The 18,634-nt window shown below is 34.8% G+C and overlaps 1 protein-coding gene across 9 annotated transcripts in view; it reads left to right on the forward strand.

Annotated features, from left to right (window-relative positions):
- Positions 1-18,634, forward strand: part of PRR16 (proline rich 16) — a 328,082-nt gene that overhangs the window by 208,218 nt on the left and 101,230 nt on the right. For 6 of the 9 annotated variants that reach the window (XM_017877055.1, XM_017877058.1, XM_017877057.1 and 3 more), the window contains one exon: positions 11,353-12,710. In XM_017877055.1, coding sequence (XP_017732544.1) covers positions 11,353-12,108 — 756 coding nt within the window. In that variant the 3' untranslated portion in view covers positions 12,109-12,710. Of the gene's footprint in view, positions 1-11,352; positions 12,716-18,634 lie in introns of those variants that run through there. The other 3 variants (XR_001886552.1, XR_001886551.1, XM_017877054.1) reach the window with 2 other exon arrangements.

Here is an 18,634-nt window from a genome sequence, read left to right on the forward strand (position 1 = left end):
AAAAAAAAAAAAAAAAAAAAAAATGGCTGGGTTAAATGTAATGTTTCTTGGATCCTATGCATCTCATCTTTCTTGGATTCCATTTTTATTGTGCCAGAATATCCTCTTAATTAACTTTTAAAGAATGGATGTGAAGGAAGTAAGTGTCTTTGTCCTTAATATCTAAAAATATTTTAATTTACTTTTACAAAATTATTAATTTAGCCAGGAATTAAAACTGGGGTTGAAATAATTTCTCCTGGAACTTTTGAAGTTACTGGTAAAATGTCTTTGACTGTCTGTTCCTCCTGAATAAACTGTATTGATCATGTGAGTTGTATTTTTTCTGAGTGTCTTGAAATTGACTTTTCTTTATTTTTCAATCATTCTTATCAGCATTCAATTGGTCCTTTACATTTGAAGCTCCATTTCTGTTGTCAGCCATGAAATCTTTATTCTTCCATTATTTATTTTATTATTACCATCTCACATTTTCTCTTTTTCTGTTTCTGGAACTTCTTAATCAGTTATTGAAGCTCCAATATTGATCTTTATGCTCTATGTCTTTTAACTTTTTTCTTGTAGTTTTAAAATATATATTTGCTTTATATTTGATAATATTTCTAAGTTTTTTTATCTTTCAGCCTATTAATATTTTTTAAATTTAGCATTTGTTTTATATTCAAATTTTTTATTTTATGATTGCTTATTTTTACATGTTATTATTTTATAACTGCAGTACATTTTCAAGCATCTCTAAACAGATTAATTAGATTTACTACAAAGTTCTATTTAGTTCACTAATAATGGCAGCTTCATCTTCAACATTGATCAATTCATTCATTTTGATCCTTCTGTTTTGTGTTGTTGCTTATCTCAAAAATCTCATGAAACTTAGTCATATGTCTTATAATATAGATGTTTTAGAATCTTCCCATACATGGAGCAAGAGCAAATGGCTGGATGTTGTGACTCCATCTTTATGACTTTCCCAATGGAAAAAATTAAGAGCTTTATTCCGAACTGCTGTTAACCATACTCAGAGCATTCTTATCCAGAGACATTGTTTCATATTTTTATAGCAAGGATTTCAGTTTTTTTCTTAAGGTTATTAGCTGTTACTATGTTGTTACAATTGTGTTGAATGTGAAAGAATATGGGGCCATTAGACACAATGTGTTCTTGTGAAATACAGTGATTCAACAATGCCCCACTCTAACTTTTGTATTACTTATCTCTTCCAATTTTTCTATATTCCACTTTAAAATTTGAAATTCTTCTGGGATGTCATCAGTGCTTTTTCCACCTTTTTTATTAATTCACCTACATATTTATAAAAATCTCTGGTTAGATTTCACTTTTTTCTCAAAGTTTTCTGAGTTTATTACTATACTTACTTCTTTACTCTCATTTAAAGATGATCTGAGGAGGAAGACATGAAGTACATATGGTCAGTCTCATTTAAACTAGAAACTTATTTTTTTATCCTCAGTATCTTACATATTACCAGATGAATAGTACTTGCACAATAAATATTAATTGAATCCAATTGAACACAGAAAAATAAGACAAATCGCATTATAGTTTTACTTGCTTTTGACAAAAAGTATTAGGCAGTAAATACTTAATTTATCAGGCTGAACTATGAATAATGATTGTTGTCTATTTTAAAATCTGGTTTATTTCCAGAGAACAGGATGTAAGTTGCCACTTATATACATATTACGAAAGGAAACAACACACCTCCCAAAAATGCACCTGACTCTGTTTCCAGAAAACTTGCACAAAAAAAAAAACTTGCAAAAAAAATGTTATATACTTAGTAAACATTTTAAGTATATATCCTCCATATTTACCTTCTGACAGTATGATTAGACGTGTACCTTTGTGTGGGTGTGTATATTTATTGTCACTGTGTGTTTGTTTTAGTATCTCTTTCAGAGAAAGCTTGTTGCTTTGGAATATCCTTTCTTCTTTATTTTGTAGAAGAACCATATCCCAGATAAATGTCTACATTCCCCAGTATCCGTGTATCAAGATGACTTTATTTTGACTGGTGAGATGTCAGCAAATAAAATGTATTGCTTCTAAAACATCTCCTTAAAAAAGAGTAGTTATGACTTCCCCACCCTTTTTCATTCTACCTCTTGAAATGTATATATGAAGGCAGGGCCCCAGTCCTCAATTTGGACATGATAATGGAGCCCACCGCCTTGGTATAGCAGAGCAGAAAGTTACACAGACCTTGGGTCTCTGACAACATCAAGACCGTCTAACTTACTCTGGATTTTTCAAATATATCAAGGAAAAAAAGAAAGAGTTAAATAATACAATTATGGTGCTTGAGATGTTTCAGACTGCAAAGAGAGACATGCTTAGTTGCTTTAGGGGATAAGAACTTAGGAACAATGTGGAACTATGTCAGCAGCTGATTGGCCTCATCTGTAAGAAACAATAATATTGTTAATGAAATGTGATTCCTCTAGAAATCCAAAGACAGGCCTAGGAACCCAATGCAGTTCTAGTCTTCCCTTTGGAAACAAGCATTTAGTGAAGATCTGAGCAACTTTTTCATACTGGACGTTGAACATTTTCAGAAGTCAAAAGAGGCCCAAGTCACTCCTAATTTTAAAGTTTTTATAGATTATTCTACGTAAATAAATACAAAGAGAAGTTAACCAAATTGTGAGATAATGTAAACGTTTCCATTTATGACATTGTTTCTAACGCAAGTAGAATTCAATATAATTTTACCTTTCAGAAGATAACTACAGGGTTTATTCACACATATTAATTCATATACAGTCTATCAGAAATACTGTGATCTAGCAGCAGAATACAGAGTTGTAGGCTGTATAATGAAGTGCTTATTTTCATCCTGTCAGTAGATCATTAGGACAGGTGGGTAGAGATTTTTCACATTTTATATGAAGTGTGTGTGCGGTGACTATGAACTCAGGGCAAAGTGGCCTTCCTGTGCTGTGTCCTTGCTGGAATATCCTCACTGTTGACTCCACCACTTCCTGCCTCGCCTCTGTTAGGCTTATATCAGGGCTCTTCCAGAGAAGGATATGCCAGTTGCTATCCTATGTATTGTGCCTGTGTTGGACACAGTTCTTTTACCCACCAGCATTTGGACTCAGCTACTGAGAAAGATCAAATCGTTATGGGAAGGTAGTGTTTTTACCTGTCTCCTTCTCTTGTTGGAAATTCCTATAGCTCCCATTAATTTCTCTCTTCAGTTCTTTGCTGATAATGCCACCATATTTAAAATGTCATTGTTTTTATAAGTCAATCTTAAAGATTTTACAGGAATCTATAAATGTTCGTGGAAAGGTTTCAGTCAGGGTTAAGTTTCTTATTTCTCTCCATTAAGTTTGTCATTGAAAATTCTTGTGGTTGAGAATTGTTGACAAGGAGGAGCTAAAGATTCACTCAAATTGAAAGAGGTTTACATTTTGTTTTGTTCTTAAGGCAATTGAATTATATATTTTTTTTTATTAAACAATATAAGTAAGATTTAGGTTCTAAATACACTTAGTGCTATATGGAAATTTATTTGAAGAAAAATATATACTTAAACTCTTTTAGTTGTTTTGGAGTTGGACTCAACTGCTTTTTGTGTCAAGCTTTGGAGCAAAGCTTTATGAGTTAGGCAAAATAGGAAGAGAGCTCACCAAGTCTCACCAATTCTGTATTTTTCTCTGTCTAATCCATTTTATATGTCTTTCTGGGCCATCTGGAATTGGAGGGATTAAAGATGGTGAAAATCAGACCCAACCATGGAAAGCTGAAGTAGCATGGAAATATTGGCAATAAATGACTTTTTTCATAGTGTCTATATTTATTCAATTCCCTCACTAGACAAATTCTTAGTGAATTCTTACTATGTGCAGTCACTGTGCTCTCTGCCAGGGATAAAAGATGGAAACACATGCTTATATGTTCTGGGGGAATACACATAAATAGACAGTCCTAATACATTAAGGCAATTGTAGTATTAAAAGGACAAAACACAGTGGGAGCATAGGAAAAGGAGCTACTAATAGTTTTCTTATCTTGCTACTTTGCTGAATTTGTTTACCAATTCTAATAGTGTTTTGGTGGAGTCTCTACTCTTTTCTAAATATAAGATCATATCATCCACAAAGAAAGTTAATTTAACTTCTTATTTTCCAATTTGGATTCCCTTTATTTCTTTCTCTTATCTAATTGCTGTAGCTAGGACATCTGAATTCCACTCTAATGATACCTCTATGGTGCCATTACCCTTATTCATTGTAGTTTAAGATTTGTAGAAGTAATATAAACTGAATTTGGATTTCCACAAATAACTTAAATTATATAATTATTTAATTTCTTCTAAATCTGCTTTTCTGTTTCAAAATTAATTAGATGTATTTCTCCATATGTGAAAATACTGAGCTCATGTGATTCCTAACTCATATTTATCACTATTCTTAATTATTCCAGTCTACTATAGCTTCCTTTTTATACATGGTTTTAAAAACCTCCTGGGATTTTCAAACACAACTTCTGCCATTATTCTTGTTTTAAAACTCTCTTTGTTTCACTGTGATTAACCGAGTCCCTCACAGACCCGACTAGCCACAATTATTTGGACAAATGACTCAATTTCAAGATTGAGATACATTTTTTCTGGATACCTGATGTTTACATGTGGATGTTCCCAGATTTGTGATTGATGCCATGCTATCTTCTCACCTCCAATTGTCTGCAAAAAATCTATCCCTTCAGTCCTACTTTCTTTCATTTTGTTTTTTCTTTAATTTCTATCATGCCTGTGGTTACTATTCCTTTAGGTGCAATTTCATACTTTGAAATACCTTAAGCAAAACAGAGGTGTGCAATTATAAGGATATAGTGGATTCCTTTGCTAGGTGGTTTATTTACTTCTCACTTGGCTGTAATAAAATCTAATTGGTTAAGTAAATAAAATGCAGCACCCTTTAGTATGTTTTCCACATAGCATCTGTAAGGTTTACTTATTCTATTTCTTTCTAAATCATTTAGCTAATGTTAAATATTTACTATTCAACCTTAAGAGAAAGAGGAAGAAACCCTGCCCTTTGCCACAACATGGATGGACTTGGAAGACATTACGCTAAATGAAATAAGCCAGCTACAGAAAGAAAAATATTGCATGATCTTACTTATATGTGGAATCTAAAACAATAACAACAAAATCAGTGGTTACCATGGTCTGAGTTGGGGGTCAGGGAATGGGGAAATGTAAGTCAAAGGATACGAAATAGCAAATATGTAGGATGAATACGTTGAAAGATTTAATGTACAGTATGAGGGCTATAGTTAACAATATTGTATTGTATTTAGGATTTTTACTAAATGAGTAGATTATAGCTCTCTTGTTGGGGAGAAATGGGTAACTGTGTGAGATGATGGAGATGCTCATTCATTCCACTGTAGAAACCACTTCACTGTATATGCATTTTATAACCTATGTGTACCTTAAATATCCACAATAAAATTTATTTAACACATGTTAACATTTTCTCAGAATGACTTTATATCCTTTTAAAAGCAATAAAATATTGGTATTATGTAGCTGATGATTTCCCTCATTTGTTCCTGTTTCTCCTTCTCTGAATTTGATGTGTATTATCTATTTCTATGTATTGACTAAACTACCTGTGCTTCTATGCCTAAACAAGATATATCTACTGAATATATTTTTTTTTATTATTTGTTGAAATATTCAACATTAGGTTTTCGAGATTTATCTCCGCTGATACATATAGCACTCGTTAATTCTTTTTAACTGCTGTATATTTGCTAACACAATCACTTTTCAATAGATATTTAGGTTGTTTCAGATTTCTTGCCATAACAAAAATGAAAAACCTACAGGGAATATCCTTGTGTATTTTCAACCCCGTGAGCATCTATCGGACTTTCCCTGGCATAGTCGAGGCTGTGTTCCTAGTAGAATTGCCACAAAGTATGTACCTTATTCAATTTATAAGATATTCTTTAAAAGTTGTCTGAACTGACTGAATTTACATTTGCACTGACAATGTATAAGTTCCAATTATACACATCATCACCAACAACTGATCATCACCAACAACTGATCATCACCAACAACTGATCATCAGCAACAACTGATTATCAGGTTGTTTCATTGTTACCAAATCATTGAGTTAGAAATGTTATGTTGTTTTTTCAAGTTTGCATGACCTCAATTACTAGTAAGACTGAGTGTGTGGTTATTGGTGTTTGGAAATTTGTATTCACTTGATGTGAATTGCTACTTCATAATCTTTTTTCCACTCATATATGTGTGTACACATGAACATGAACTCTAAATTATGTTTTATTTATTCACCTGAGTTGGTATCGATACTATACTGTTGCTTTGCTTAAGAAAGATTTGGGCTAAGTTTTGTGCTTGGAATTAATATGGCTGCATCAGGTTGCATTTGGATATTTGCCTGATGTATCTTATTTCTATAACTTTATATTGTCTTTCTGTGTCTCTTTTTGACAGCAATCACTACTTTTATCCATTATTTTAATCTATTTACACTCTTGTGATTACAAATGTATTGGCATCACTTATTCTATTATAGAGCAACTTTCATTTACAGTGCTTTTTGTTGTGATAAAATTTAAGATTTCTTATTCTCTGCCTTTTTAGATTTATTGAATTTCCTTTATTCACTTTTAATTTCTTATTTATTTTGGAAGTGATAATTTTATATCTGTTATTTCAATAGTTTCTCTAAAATTTGCACCTGCACTTTTGACTTATTAAAGTTAATCAGTATCAGATAGATAATAATTTTCCTCACACACACAACAAAGACAATGACCTTAAATAGTTTAATTCTGATTGTCCTACAATCAGACATGTTCTTTTTCCTAGTATTTTAGCTTCCCATTTTTCTTACCCCATCCCAAATTAGTCACTAATATATTATGTTCTGTAATCAATGCATAACTTGACTTACTTGTTTACCAGTACCTTTGTTTATCTATGCTTCTTGCATTCCAGTTCTTCCTTCTGATTATTTACCTTTCACTGAATTTTCATTTATCAATACTTTCAATACTGAGCTAGAAGAGCAATACTCTCTCAGTCTTTGTTGTCTAAAAATGTCTATTTCTCTCACTTCTGTATCAGTTAAACTATATTAACATTCCCAATTACTTTTTCAGTATGAAACTATTTCTAAATTATCTTGGGACCACTGTTACTTGTGTGAAAATCTGTCAGCCTAATTTTTGTTATTCTATAAATATTTGGTGTTCCCGTTTTTGTTGTTGTAAAACTTTTATCATTGTTTTTCAGTGTTCTCTAGTTTCACTATGGTAGATCTGGGTGAGAGTTTGTTAATATTTTCTTGTTTGAAACTCTGTACACTTTAACTAGAGGACACTTCAGTTCTGAAAGTACTAATTCATTGTCTGTTTGAATACTCCTCTCACTTCTGCAACTCTTTAAAAGAAAAATATGTGGTACTTTATCACATCATCTCAAAGGCTCTCACAGGATAGCTGCTACCTAACTCTCCAACCTCATCTCTCACAGTACCCTTGAGCCAAAACAGTCTTTAAATCAGTCACACTCAGGTGATCTCTTCTGTCAGAGGGCCTTTATGAGGCTCCTTCCTGAGCAGACTGCTTGAACCACTCTTCTGCCAGTAAGCTCCAACTCATCCTTACAGAATGCTTCACTGACCTTTCTGATGGGGTCTTCCTCTTCCCTTATAACATCTTATATTCTTCAGAGTACCTGAGCTAGTTGCACTTTTACAGTTACTTGTTTGAGGATCTAGTCAAAGTCAGGCCTTTCCACTGGATTCCCTACTTCATGAAAGCAGTGTTTTGTTTTTTATTCTCTTGGAATTTTATAGACACTCGGGACATAACAACATAGAGACTGAAACCAGGTAGGAAGCGTAAAACAAGCAGGAACTGAGGTGGCATTTATTCATCCTGAAAATCAACTTCACTTCTCTCATAAAAGACATGTTTTCTCTCCTTTGCTGCAGAATTTACTACAATAAAAGTGTGGGGTAGATAACCTCCAGGTGAAATAGGACAGGGACCTATGAGCCAAGACTGTCTGTCTACCTCTCACATTGTTCAGACAGCCTTTCACTTTAGTTTCTAGACAGAGCTGGTGAATATGCAACCAACTCGGTGGTCATTCATGGATACATTCTTTTCTTCCCATTTTCTTCTAGAATAACTGAGCAAGTTTTGAAGTAACAACCACTTCCAAAAATCAAATCGGAAGGAAAATGCCTTTTGCTCACACTTAAACTGAAGAAATAGCCCTCGGAGCATTTACTTAACAAATCCTTGCTGAGCCCCTAATTAATGCCGGTTGTTATGTTAAGCCTTTAGAATGCAATAGGAAAAATTGTAAGGATGTGTCAGAGTTAACTAGACTAAGAGAAGAAGGAAGAGCATTTCAAGAAGAAATAATGTTTTGTGCAAACATTCTGTGTGGCAGGAGCAGAAATACAGAGTTGAGGATTGAAAGTTATTTAGGAGCATGAGACGGTGACTGGAACCGATTCATACTAGCTAAAAAGCCAATCATATTTTTTAAAATTTTGTGAGCTGGTTGGTTGTTAAACATAACAGTTATTAAAAGTGAAACTGGGCCGAAGCGAGTGGATCATGAGATATGCGTTCGAGACCAGCCTGGCCAACATACTGAAACCCTGTCTCTTTTTGTATTTTGTAAAAATACAAAAAAATTAGCTGCGTGTGGTGGCGGACATCTGTAATCCCAGCTACTTGGGAGGCTGAGGTGGGAGAATTACTTGAACCCGAGAGATGGAGGTTGCAGTGAACTGAGATCGCATCACTGCACTCCAGCCTGGGCGACAGTGTGATACTCTGTCTCAAAAAAGAAAAAAAAAAAAAAGTGAAACTGTATAAACTAATTAAACTAATTACCTTAAAAACAAAAGTTTTCTAATTGTTCCCTGTTATTTTAAATTATTTTACTGCAGTTCACTATTATTTGTGCTCCTGAGTTTATATATAGTATACTTTTTAATTGTGTGCTACTGTACATTTATTCCCAACCTCAGATTCAGTAATGTCGCATTACTAACCTGAAATCAACCACAGTGGGATTTTCCACAAAACCTTTCGAATGAAGACTTCCTTACACTGCCAAGAGCCAGTTGATAAACAGCAGTATTCCACTGAGTGAGACCGTGCAGAATCCTGAAGTCTGTCTTAAGAATTAATCTTTATCACAGGAGAAATGAGCAGACATATAAAGGATTTAAATGGGGAGTTAACAAAAGCACATTTCTGCCTCAAAAAAAAAAAAAAAAAGAAAAGAAAAGAAAAGTCATTGAGACTACTGAAATGAAAAAGGAAGTAAAGTGGCTTTAGATAGTCCATATGGCAAATCATAGAGGCTCAGAATAGGATGACAGAAGTGAAAATGGAGGAAAGTGAATGGATTTAAGATTCATTATTTAGGAGCTAAAATAGAAGGACTTGTTCTCCTGACCAGAAGGCGAGTGAAACGATGGTATCCAATATAGTTTCCGGATTTCTGATTATTCAGATGTGAGGTTTGTACTGTCATTTGCTAAACTAGAAAATACTAGAAAAAATTTGTGGAATTTATTATATCTGTTGAATGTTTTGAAACTGCTGAGTTTGCAGGCCTTTGAGATATGCAAAGACTGAACCCTGGTGGCATTTACCTGCCTGCTGGAATCAATCACTTAAGAGTCTCGTTGGGAAGAGGTAAAGTCTATATCCTGTCCAACATCTAGATGCTTTTGGTGTTTTCATTTGGAGCCCAATCCTGCCACCATGTGACAAAGAGCCAACTTCACAGTTGATTAAACTTAGACCTAAGTAAAAGAGGAGGGAACAATCTCCATATGGAATAAATGGATGGAAATGTGTGAAATGAAGGAACTGTCTCCTTACATAAACTATTTTTAAAACAGCCCATTAACTTTTCCATTCTCATATATGTATAACAGTGCATATATGGTGGCTATGAGAATAGCCTCCAAGACCTCTGAATGCAGAGTGTAAATGACTGAGGACCCTGATGCTGTACTCTGAAAGCTAGCATTTGAGCAGTGACCACACTGCTGCTCCCAGCCAATGACTGAACAGGGCAGAGACACTAAGGTAGCCCTGTTATGGGAGATGTCAGACTCCCCAGTATCCTTGCCAAACTCTCCTTAGAACTGCATTGTCTAAGATACTTCCATTCAATGTTCCTGTCTTCACAACCTCTCTCCTTAACATGGGTGATGACCTGCCTTATGCTCTGATGCCTCTGCCAGCCTTATCTGAGTCCCTGGCTCCTCTGCCTGGTGCCTGTAGTAGCCCTTGACTGATGTGACTTCCTGTCATTCCCCCAGTGATAGTAAACGTCTGCTTTTTATTAGTTTAGTGTCCTGGGCCCAAATAATTTCCTTTCCCTTTCTGGAAGGTGAGACAGCTTTTGCTTCTACCCTCTCTCAGAAGCAAAAGATCATTGCCTGCATCTTACAGGTTGGAGGGTTTCTTGCTAACGCACCAGTAAAGGTTCTGCTTCATAAGGGAGAACAGTCTGAGAAGTGGATGGGGTTTTGTGCCTGTGTGCCCAGCAGGGGCTCTCTTCCATCTCTTTTCTCCTCTCAGCCTGAGAGGTCTGTAAAAAGGAGGCCATGAGTGAGTACAGATGACACTGTGTCTGAGACTTCCCAGGAGTCTAAATTGTCATAATAGCACATATTCAACCTTTAATTAGTCATCAAAGTTTTAGTTGTTTTCTTTACCCACTCTGATGGTTGCTGCTTTTTTTCCTGTGATTTTCTAAAGGTTGAACAGTTGATGTCTTCTGTATATCCTCAGAGGGCTTGAAACTCTTGACAGATCAGTGCATTTGGTTGCCTTGTGAGGTCAGATCTCTGTTGGTCTCAAGAAAAGTTATGATTTTGCAGATGATCTTTTTTTTCTTATTTCAAGATTGGAAGCAATGTTCTCCTACAGCTTTCTACGTGTTAAGCAGAAGGGAAGCACTCTCTGATTATTTTAAAACATCAGTTATATTTCTGCATCAGGTTTCATATTCTATGGGTGGGTATATCAGAGTCAGAAATAGAATGCATATATAAATCATATGTTATGTTCTAGGCATGTGAAATTATGTTATCAAACAGTTGGTCCTCTGTGTGGTGGTCACTATTCTGTAAATTTATTGACTGAAAACATCAAACAGCGATGGAATGCTCAGTTCAATATCAGTTAAAGCTTCCATAGCAGATTTCCCCTAGACAAAAAGACATTGTTTCTAGTATACTTTGTTTGGGTCATTCTTCAAAACAATTACCTTGTCCTTTCCACTAGGTGGTTGACCAGATTGACACCCTGACCTCTGACCTACAGCTGGAGGATGAGATGACTGACAGCTCCAAAACGGACACGCTGAATAGTAGCTCAAGTGGCACAACAGCCTCCAGCCTAGAGAAGATCAAAGTGCAGGCTAATGCACCTCTTATTAAACCCCCAGCACACCCATCTGCTATCCTCACGGTCCTGAGAAAGCCAAACCCTCCACCACCTCCTCCACGGTTGACACCTGTGAAGTGTGAAGACCCCAAAAGGGTGGTTCCAACTGCCAATCCCGTAAAGACCAATGGCACCCTTCTACGAAATGGAGGCTTACCAGGTGGACCTAACAAAATTCCAAATGGAGATATCTGCTGCATACCCAACAGTAACTTGGACAAGGCTCCAGTCCAGCCTCTGATGCATAGACCTGAAAAAGACAGATGTCCCCAGGCAGGGCCTCGAGAACGAGTTCGGTTTAATGAAAAAGTACAGTACCATGGCTATTGTCCTGACTGTGATACCCGGTATAACATAAAAAACAGGGAGGTCCACTTACACAGCGAACCTGTCCACCCACCAGGAAAGATTCCTCACCAAGGCCCTCCCCTCCCTCCTCCACCCCATCTCACTCCTTTCCCACTAGAAAATGGGGGAATGGGAATAAGCCACAGTAACAGCTTCCCCCCTGTCAGACCTGCAACTGTGCCTCCTCCCACTGCACCAAAACCACAGAAGACGATCTTGAGGAAATCAACCACTACAACCGTGTGATGTATGCCATTAAAAAAAAAAATGTTTTTTTTAATTTTCTATATTATAAACATAAAATAATAAGTAACGAGCACTTTCTACTCAAGCAATAAAAAGCCCAAATATATTAATCCTGCATTCAGCAAAGTGGCATAAAAATCACCTGGTAAGTATGCAGCACATTGCTTATATCCTGGGTATGCATTATTTTAAATGTTGTATCATTAAAACCTCAGAATGATGAAAATACGAATGCATTGTTTTTGCAATTGACCTATGACAAACTGTGAACCTGCAGATTTCACCTATTTTGATTTACTATAAGAGCTGGGATTTGATTCATTTTATTTATGCCTAAGTCATCTATGCATTAACATGTCATATTCTTAACTTTGATCTAATGCTTTTTACTAGGAAATTTTAATACTGAAGGACTATTTTATTATTTTTTTCTAAAGATGTTTGTCATTAGTTTTTCATTATTAAATGCTGAGGCCAATACCAAGAAGTTTATTTTCTATATTATACAATTATGAATTACATGCTCAGCTATATATGTAATAAAATACTTTGGTCTGTGGAAATACTGTTAAATCAATAAACAATAGTAAATAATGACAAAACCAAATGTTCCTCAGAATTAAACTGAAGTAGTGGTTCATTTAATCTCATTTAACATTCCTCAAAATGGGCAGCAAATCTGATAGAGTTTGGAGAAGTTACAGTGAGTGTATATCAGAATTTTTGAAATGAAATATCATATTCCACATCATAAATAGAAATTTACACACTACATATTTTATATTTCCATTTGGTACTTCAAGAGCCTTCTGTTGAACTCTCCCTGTGTTGCCAAGCCCTCTTCATACTCAGCATTCTTCCAGGATGTACCCTAAACTATTACATTGAGGCTGTAGGGTGTTTTGCCTCCTGCGTTAGCAAACTCTTTGCCTCCCCAAGTGAACCCACATTTATAGGAGAATTATAGGGGGAAATCTGAATGCTTCTGGTATCAGGATGTGTTCAGCATTGGGCATAAGTTTTTCCCCCTCAGAGTTGAAAGATACCATGGGCTGTTGCTGTCCTCTAAAAGAAAGAGAAGGAATCTTTCCTTCTAACATCAAATAAAAGTCCTCCTCTTCAGTCTTATCTACCAGCTTAAGAAACTTTACCCACACATGGGCCAAATTTAACTTCCAATTGCATTCATTTCAATTGATGAGATATTTTGTCCTGGAGCTGGAAATGAGTTTCTCTCCCCTGGAGTTATGATGAGGACAGGTTCCTGAAAACAAAATTGGTTCATTTAGTGGTAAGAGTAGAGGGAGTCATCTTTTGTGGACATGTATTTACTGCACAACTTGATACAGAATCCGATGGCTTTTATGAATATTTGGCTTTTGCTCTCAAAATTGTAATATTTGCACAGGGAGGTAGCCTTCAATCATATTTCTTTCTTGCCTTTTTCAAGCTAGATCATGGTAATTTAAATAGTGTTTTTGACAGCTTCCTATTAAAAATGATTATATATTTTAGATGGAATACAGAAAGAAAATAGGCCTTATTTTTTGAAGGGACAATCAAATGGGTAAAAAAACAGAATGTCATGTTAAATATTTACTCAGCATTATGTTTCGTAGATGTTGGACATGAAGATAATGAAAGCAAAATAATCAGACATATAATAATCGGAAAGTTACAAAACATAGATCCATAATCAAGAAAGGCCATAATCTAAAATTGGTATCTGTATTATTAAGAAGTTTAATAGATATGAGCCAGGTAAATAAATAATAGACTTATTAAATACCAAAATAATGTGTTCTTAACTTTTTAATGCATGCATTTAGTCTTGATATAAATAAAGCCAGGGTTTTATCATATTTCTAGGGTTAAATAATTACTTCGTTTCACATGTCTATCAAGAGCCAGACCGTTCAATATTATACACAGTTGTAGAAGACATGTAGTTGTCTTTCTTCAACTCATCTTTTGTCTTCCACCAGTTACTGTGACCTAATAATCAACCTATAATTTAATACTGTGACACTTTTCAATGTCTGGGATCCAAATCTGATCCCAAGGTAGAGCTTTCTAGCAACGACACATCACCCACAGAACAGATAATTTCCTTGCAATAAAGCAAGATGAATAAATTGAAACATTCAAGTTGGTTGAGTAAAGACATTGAGCCAGACACCTAGAAACAATCGCAGAATTCCAAATCCATTTCTCTTTCTCTAAGTATAGGCAGACCTTCTCCATGAAAGACCATATTTTTCTGTGTGATTGGTGACATATACCAAAACTACATTTGTTTTTATTCAACACATAAATAATTAACTACTGGCTTAGAAATCCAAGTTATCCCCCAAATGTTATAGTTTCGACCTTGCTAATAAGGATCTTACTCTTTTATTTAGCTTATTCATAATCAACATGTAATGTTAGGTTACAGCAGTCTTTGGACTTATTTTGAATTTATTTACTCCATGCTATTTCACTTTTTATTAATGCATGGAATATATTGTACTAATATGTTTTCTTGCCCAAGTGATAATATTGCCACATTCATTGGAACTTAGTTATAGTTTTACATATATACAAACTTGTAAAACAGAAAGCAATTAACATAAAGCATCATAATATTTGCCTGCAAACTTATAATTAAAATGTCATAAGTGGCAGCACAGTTTTTGTAATCAGCCAACATTGCTTTCAAAATGTAAATGTTGAAGTGCAAGCTCTACACATCATCCATTAAATCCTCATAAAATAGAGTACATACTTCCTCTTCCTAAAGACCGTAAACAGAAGTGTTTTCCTCAAATACTTGAGACTGCATTTTGGTAACAATGTGCATTTGAACACTTTTATTTACACATAGTGTTTACCACAGAGCCAGCATTCATACTCCTTTGAAGGTGACGTTTCCACAAAATGTAAAATGGTAATACACTTCTTATGATAATCTCCATTCATACTGTAAAATGGGGCATATTTCAAAAGGCATGGTTACTCATTAATTAAATTGGAATACACAGGGTTTTTTTTTTTTTTTTTTTTTTTTTTTGTAACTTTTAGACAAAGCATCTTTCCCATTTTGGAGTTTGTGTGTATTCTTACGCCCCGCCCTGATGAAAAGGTGAAAAGAAAATAAAACATTGACCAAAGTTATCTTTCACCCACCAATAGCTGTAGCAATTATAAAGGGAAATAAAACACATTTTTAAGGTCATGCTTAAGCCAAATCTAAAAATATCTTCACAAAAATACAAGGGCATACAAAACCAGAAATTTTTCACTCTTCCAATTTATGTTATTATATCCATTTCTTCCCTCATTCATTGAATAATATTGCAAGAAATGAATCTACTATTAGCAGAAGTGGTTTAATTAACCTAAATTATCCTGTGTTTGAATTATAACTGCATCCTCATTATTCAATGAATAAAGGAATACGATACAGTTGATATAGCTTTCTGTGGACAGATGAGCATGACCGGAGTAGCAGCTACTCACAGTCTCTGAAACTATACAAGACCTTGAATCTACAAAGTTTAATTATAGCTCTTTCTGGGTGCTCTGTGAAGAAAACTCTGCGTAGTTCTGCATATAATTGCACAAGGAATGGTGTGATCAAGTCATGAATCACTGCCTTGACTGAATTTTTTTCCATGGATTGTATGTGATAATGCGATGCTGAGTCTTGTAATTATCCTGACGATTTTGTTTCTTGCTTCTAATTCTCTGTCGGCAGCACATCTTGCTATAACCTATGTTCTAAGTTGTAGCAAAAGATTACATTGCAATGCACTTTGATAAAATACTGATGATTTCTAAGTGGGGAAATGATTTATGAGCAATAAATTCTATAAAAAGCCATATCACCAAAGTAGATAAAGTGCACAGCATCAGACAATTACTAGACATTTTCACAAAATCACATCACATTTTCTGGGTCAACGTGTAGCTATGACACATTTAAATGTTTACAGTAAACATTTTGGAGTTTTCAAATTCTTCAAGTTACATGATTCTGAAATAATGGCAGATGTGATGCTATGATTAGGGCACACAGTAGCGTTGAATATAAAACTGCAGTTAGTCTTATCTTCATGGAGTAGCAATTATGAAAGCTGTCATTTCATTTGAAGCACTTGGATTTATCATTCTGATCTATTGGGGAAAAAACATCCTGAAGTGTAATATAAAGAAGCTTTACAAATAACTCTATCTTTAAAATATGGTTAAGCCGACATGGGGTATGGAATTGTGTAAAGACAAAGGGAAAATAAGGAGGAAATGTTGCTTATAATTTATAACTTCTAGACTCATCAAATATAGGTAGACTAATATTAACTTCTTTCTCAAACTTATCTCTAATACTAATACATAACATAGGAATTAGTACACTTATTTACAAATGGAGTAATTCCAGACCTCAGTTTCAATATTCTGCCAAAATTTTCCCCTTGATAAGTATTGGGCTGGCATTTTGTGCTGCCAGCATGACTCACCATGCTTTTTCTCTCCACAGTATCGTCACTTAATTGTGTTCTTCATAGCCCCAAACTTTGTAAATCTTTCCTTTGTTTCGATCAGTTATTTTGGCGCTTGAAAGGGGTTACCTAATGTTGTTTTGACATTCTTAATGTGTTTGATCTTTGCAGAATATGAAAGGGATTTCAGGCAATTTAGCTACCATCTAAAATGAATGAGCTGCTGAATAATGCAAGCCTCATTTTCTCATGTATTTTACCAGTGGCTTCACCTTTTAGTTTTTTTCTCTATGTTAAAAGACTATTATTTTGGATCTTTTCCCTAAGAAGTTCTGATTCCATAGAATTATGCCATTGACCCTGAATTTGTCACTATCATACACTGGTGTTTCACTTGTGAATTTCATCTATTTAACATTGACCCCTAAAGCCGAAAGTAGCAATAGATCTACCCCATGGAATCTCTAAAGAGTGCATTAAAACTCTCTCTAATAAAAGCATTTCTATACTTTTATTATTAGACTATGGATATGATTTCCCTGTATTTCATAATGTAATTGTCAATTATCCTAACCACGCAAAGGGATTTTAGACCAGCTAAATAAAACAATGTGTGCCTCAAGTGGGTCAGGGTTCATGGCAGCAAGATGCTTGCTATCTAATCCTTATCAAGGGCTTACTTTATTCTAAACACTCTTCTAAGGGTTTTACGTGAATATAAAACATTTCCTCATAACATCATTTTTTCCTTCAACCTGATATCTTGGACACAATTATTATCCACATTTTACATATGAGAAAACTGCAGTTTTGGAAACTGGCTGCCCACGATCTTAGGGCCAGTAAGTGGTCAAGCGGAATTATAAGGCAGGCAGTCTGCCTCCACAATCCATATTCTTTACCATCTTTCAGCACCACCTAAAACATCGGTCCTGCATTGTGTACAGGTAATCTGTAGAGTTGAAAGTCATCATTTTCTGGAATTTGCCTTAGAAGGCTGTTAGGAGATATAAGGTAGAAAAACAAACATATTTCTGTGTTAGCCAAGATAGACTAGGCTATATGCTATGATAACAAATAACTCCAGTATCTCAGAAACATCTGAGTTCTTTGTTATGAACTCTGTCAGAGTTCATCCTGAACCTGGGAGAATCTTCAGAGCAGGAGTCTCTCAAGTGGTTTATTCAATAGTAAAGACTGTGTTGACCCTGGGAATCCAACATTCTCATCGAGGATCACCACAACATAGTAAGGGGCAACTGGAGAATCTTACTGATGCTTTTACATCAGTTAAGATTTATGCACAAAAGATTGGTGCTTTGATGCCCTTGCATATGTCATTGGCCAAAACTAGTCACATGGCTTTTTTGTAGTCCCCCTATGCCCAGAAATGGAAGGAGATCTGCATATGGGTGTGGGCCCAAGTCATAGCCATCACAGTTTCAAAGGGGTAATTTTTTAGTGTTTGAATATTTTATAGACTGTTGAAGACTTTATTTTCTTTTTATATTACCTCATGCTCACTTAATCTCTTCATAAACTAGGATGTCATTTTATTTTAAACACAGATAGGAATGAATCTACTATAACTCTGCTAAAAGCTTAGTGGGAGGAATTAACAACATTTAGTATGATGAGGATTGAGTTTTTTTTTACAACTTTTAATAACCATATTTGAATTCTGTCTCAGAATAGTCACCAACAGGCATTTGTAAGTTAAACACTTTAGAATTTCATACTAAATTTTCAGTTGGCAAGTTTCTGAATAAATAATCTTTCAATTATAATTAAGTTCCTAAATGAATTGTCCCCCTAATATTACATAAACCCAATTTGAAGATACATACTAATCTCTCCAGAATAGCCAAATAAATATCATGATGTACTACAGAAATTTAGGACCATGATGATGTAAATTATGATATATGTATATATAACATTAATCTAGACGACAGTATATTAGGATAAAAATATCAATTTGAAACAAGGAAGTCTGTGTTTGAGTCTCGATCCTCCCAGATCTTTTTTTTTTTTTTTTTTTTTTT

The sequence above is a fragment of the Rhinopithecus bieti genome, unplaced genomic scaffold, assembly GCF_001698545.2.
Source record: "Rhinopithecus bieti isolate Rb0 unplaced genomic scaffold, ASM169854v2 scaffold_10379, whole genome shotgun sequence".
Lineage (NCBI taxonomy): Eukaryota > Metazoa > Chordata > Mammalia > Primates > Cercopithecidae > Rhinopithecus > Rhinopithecus bieti.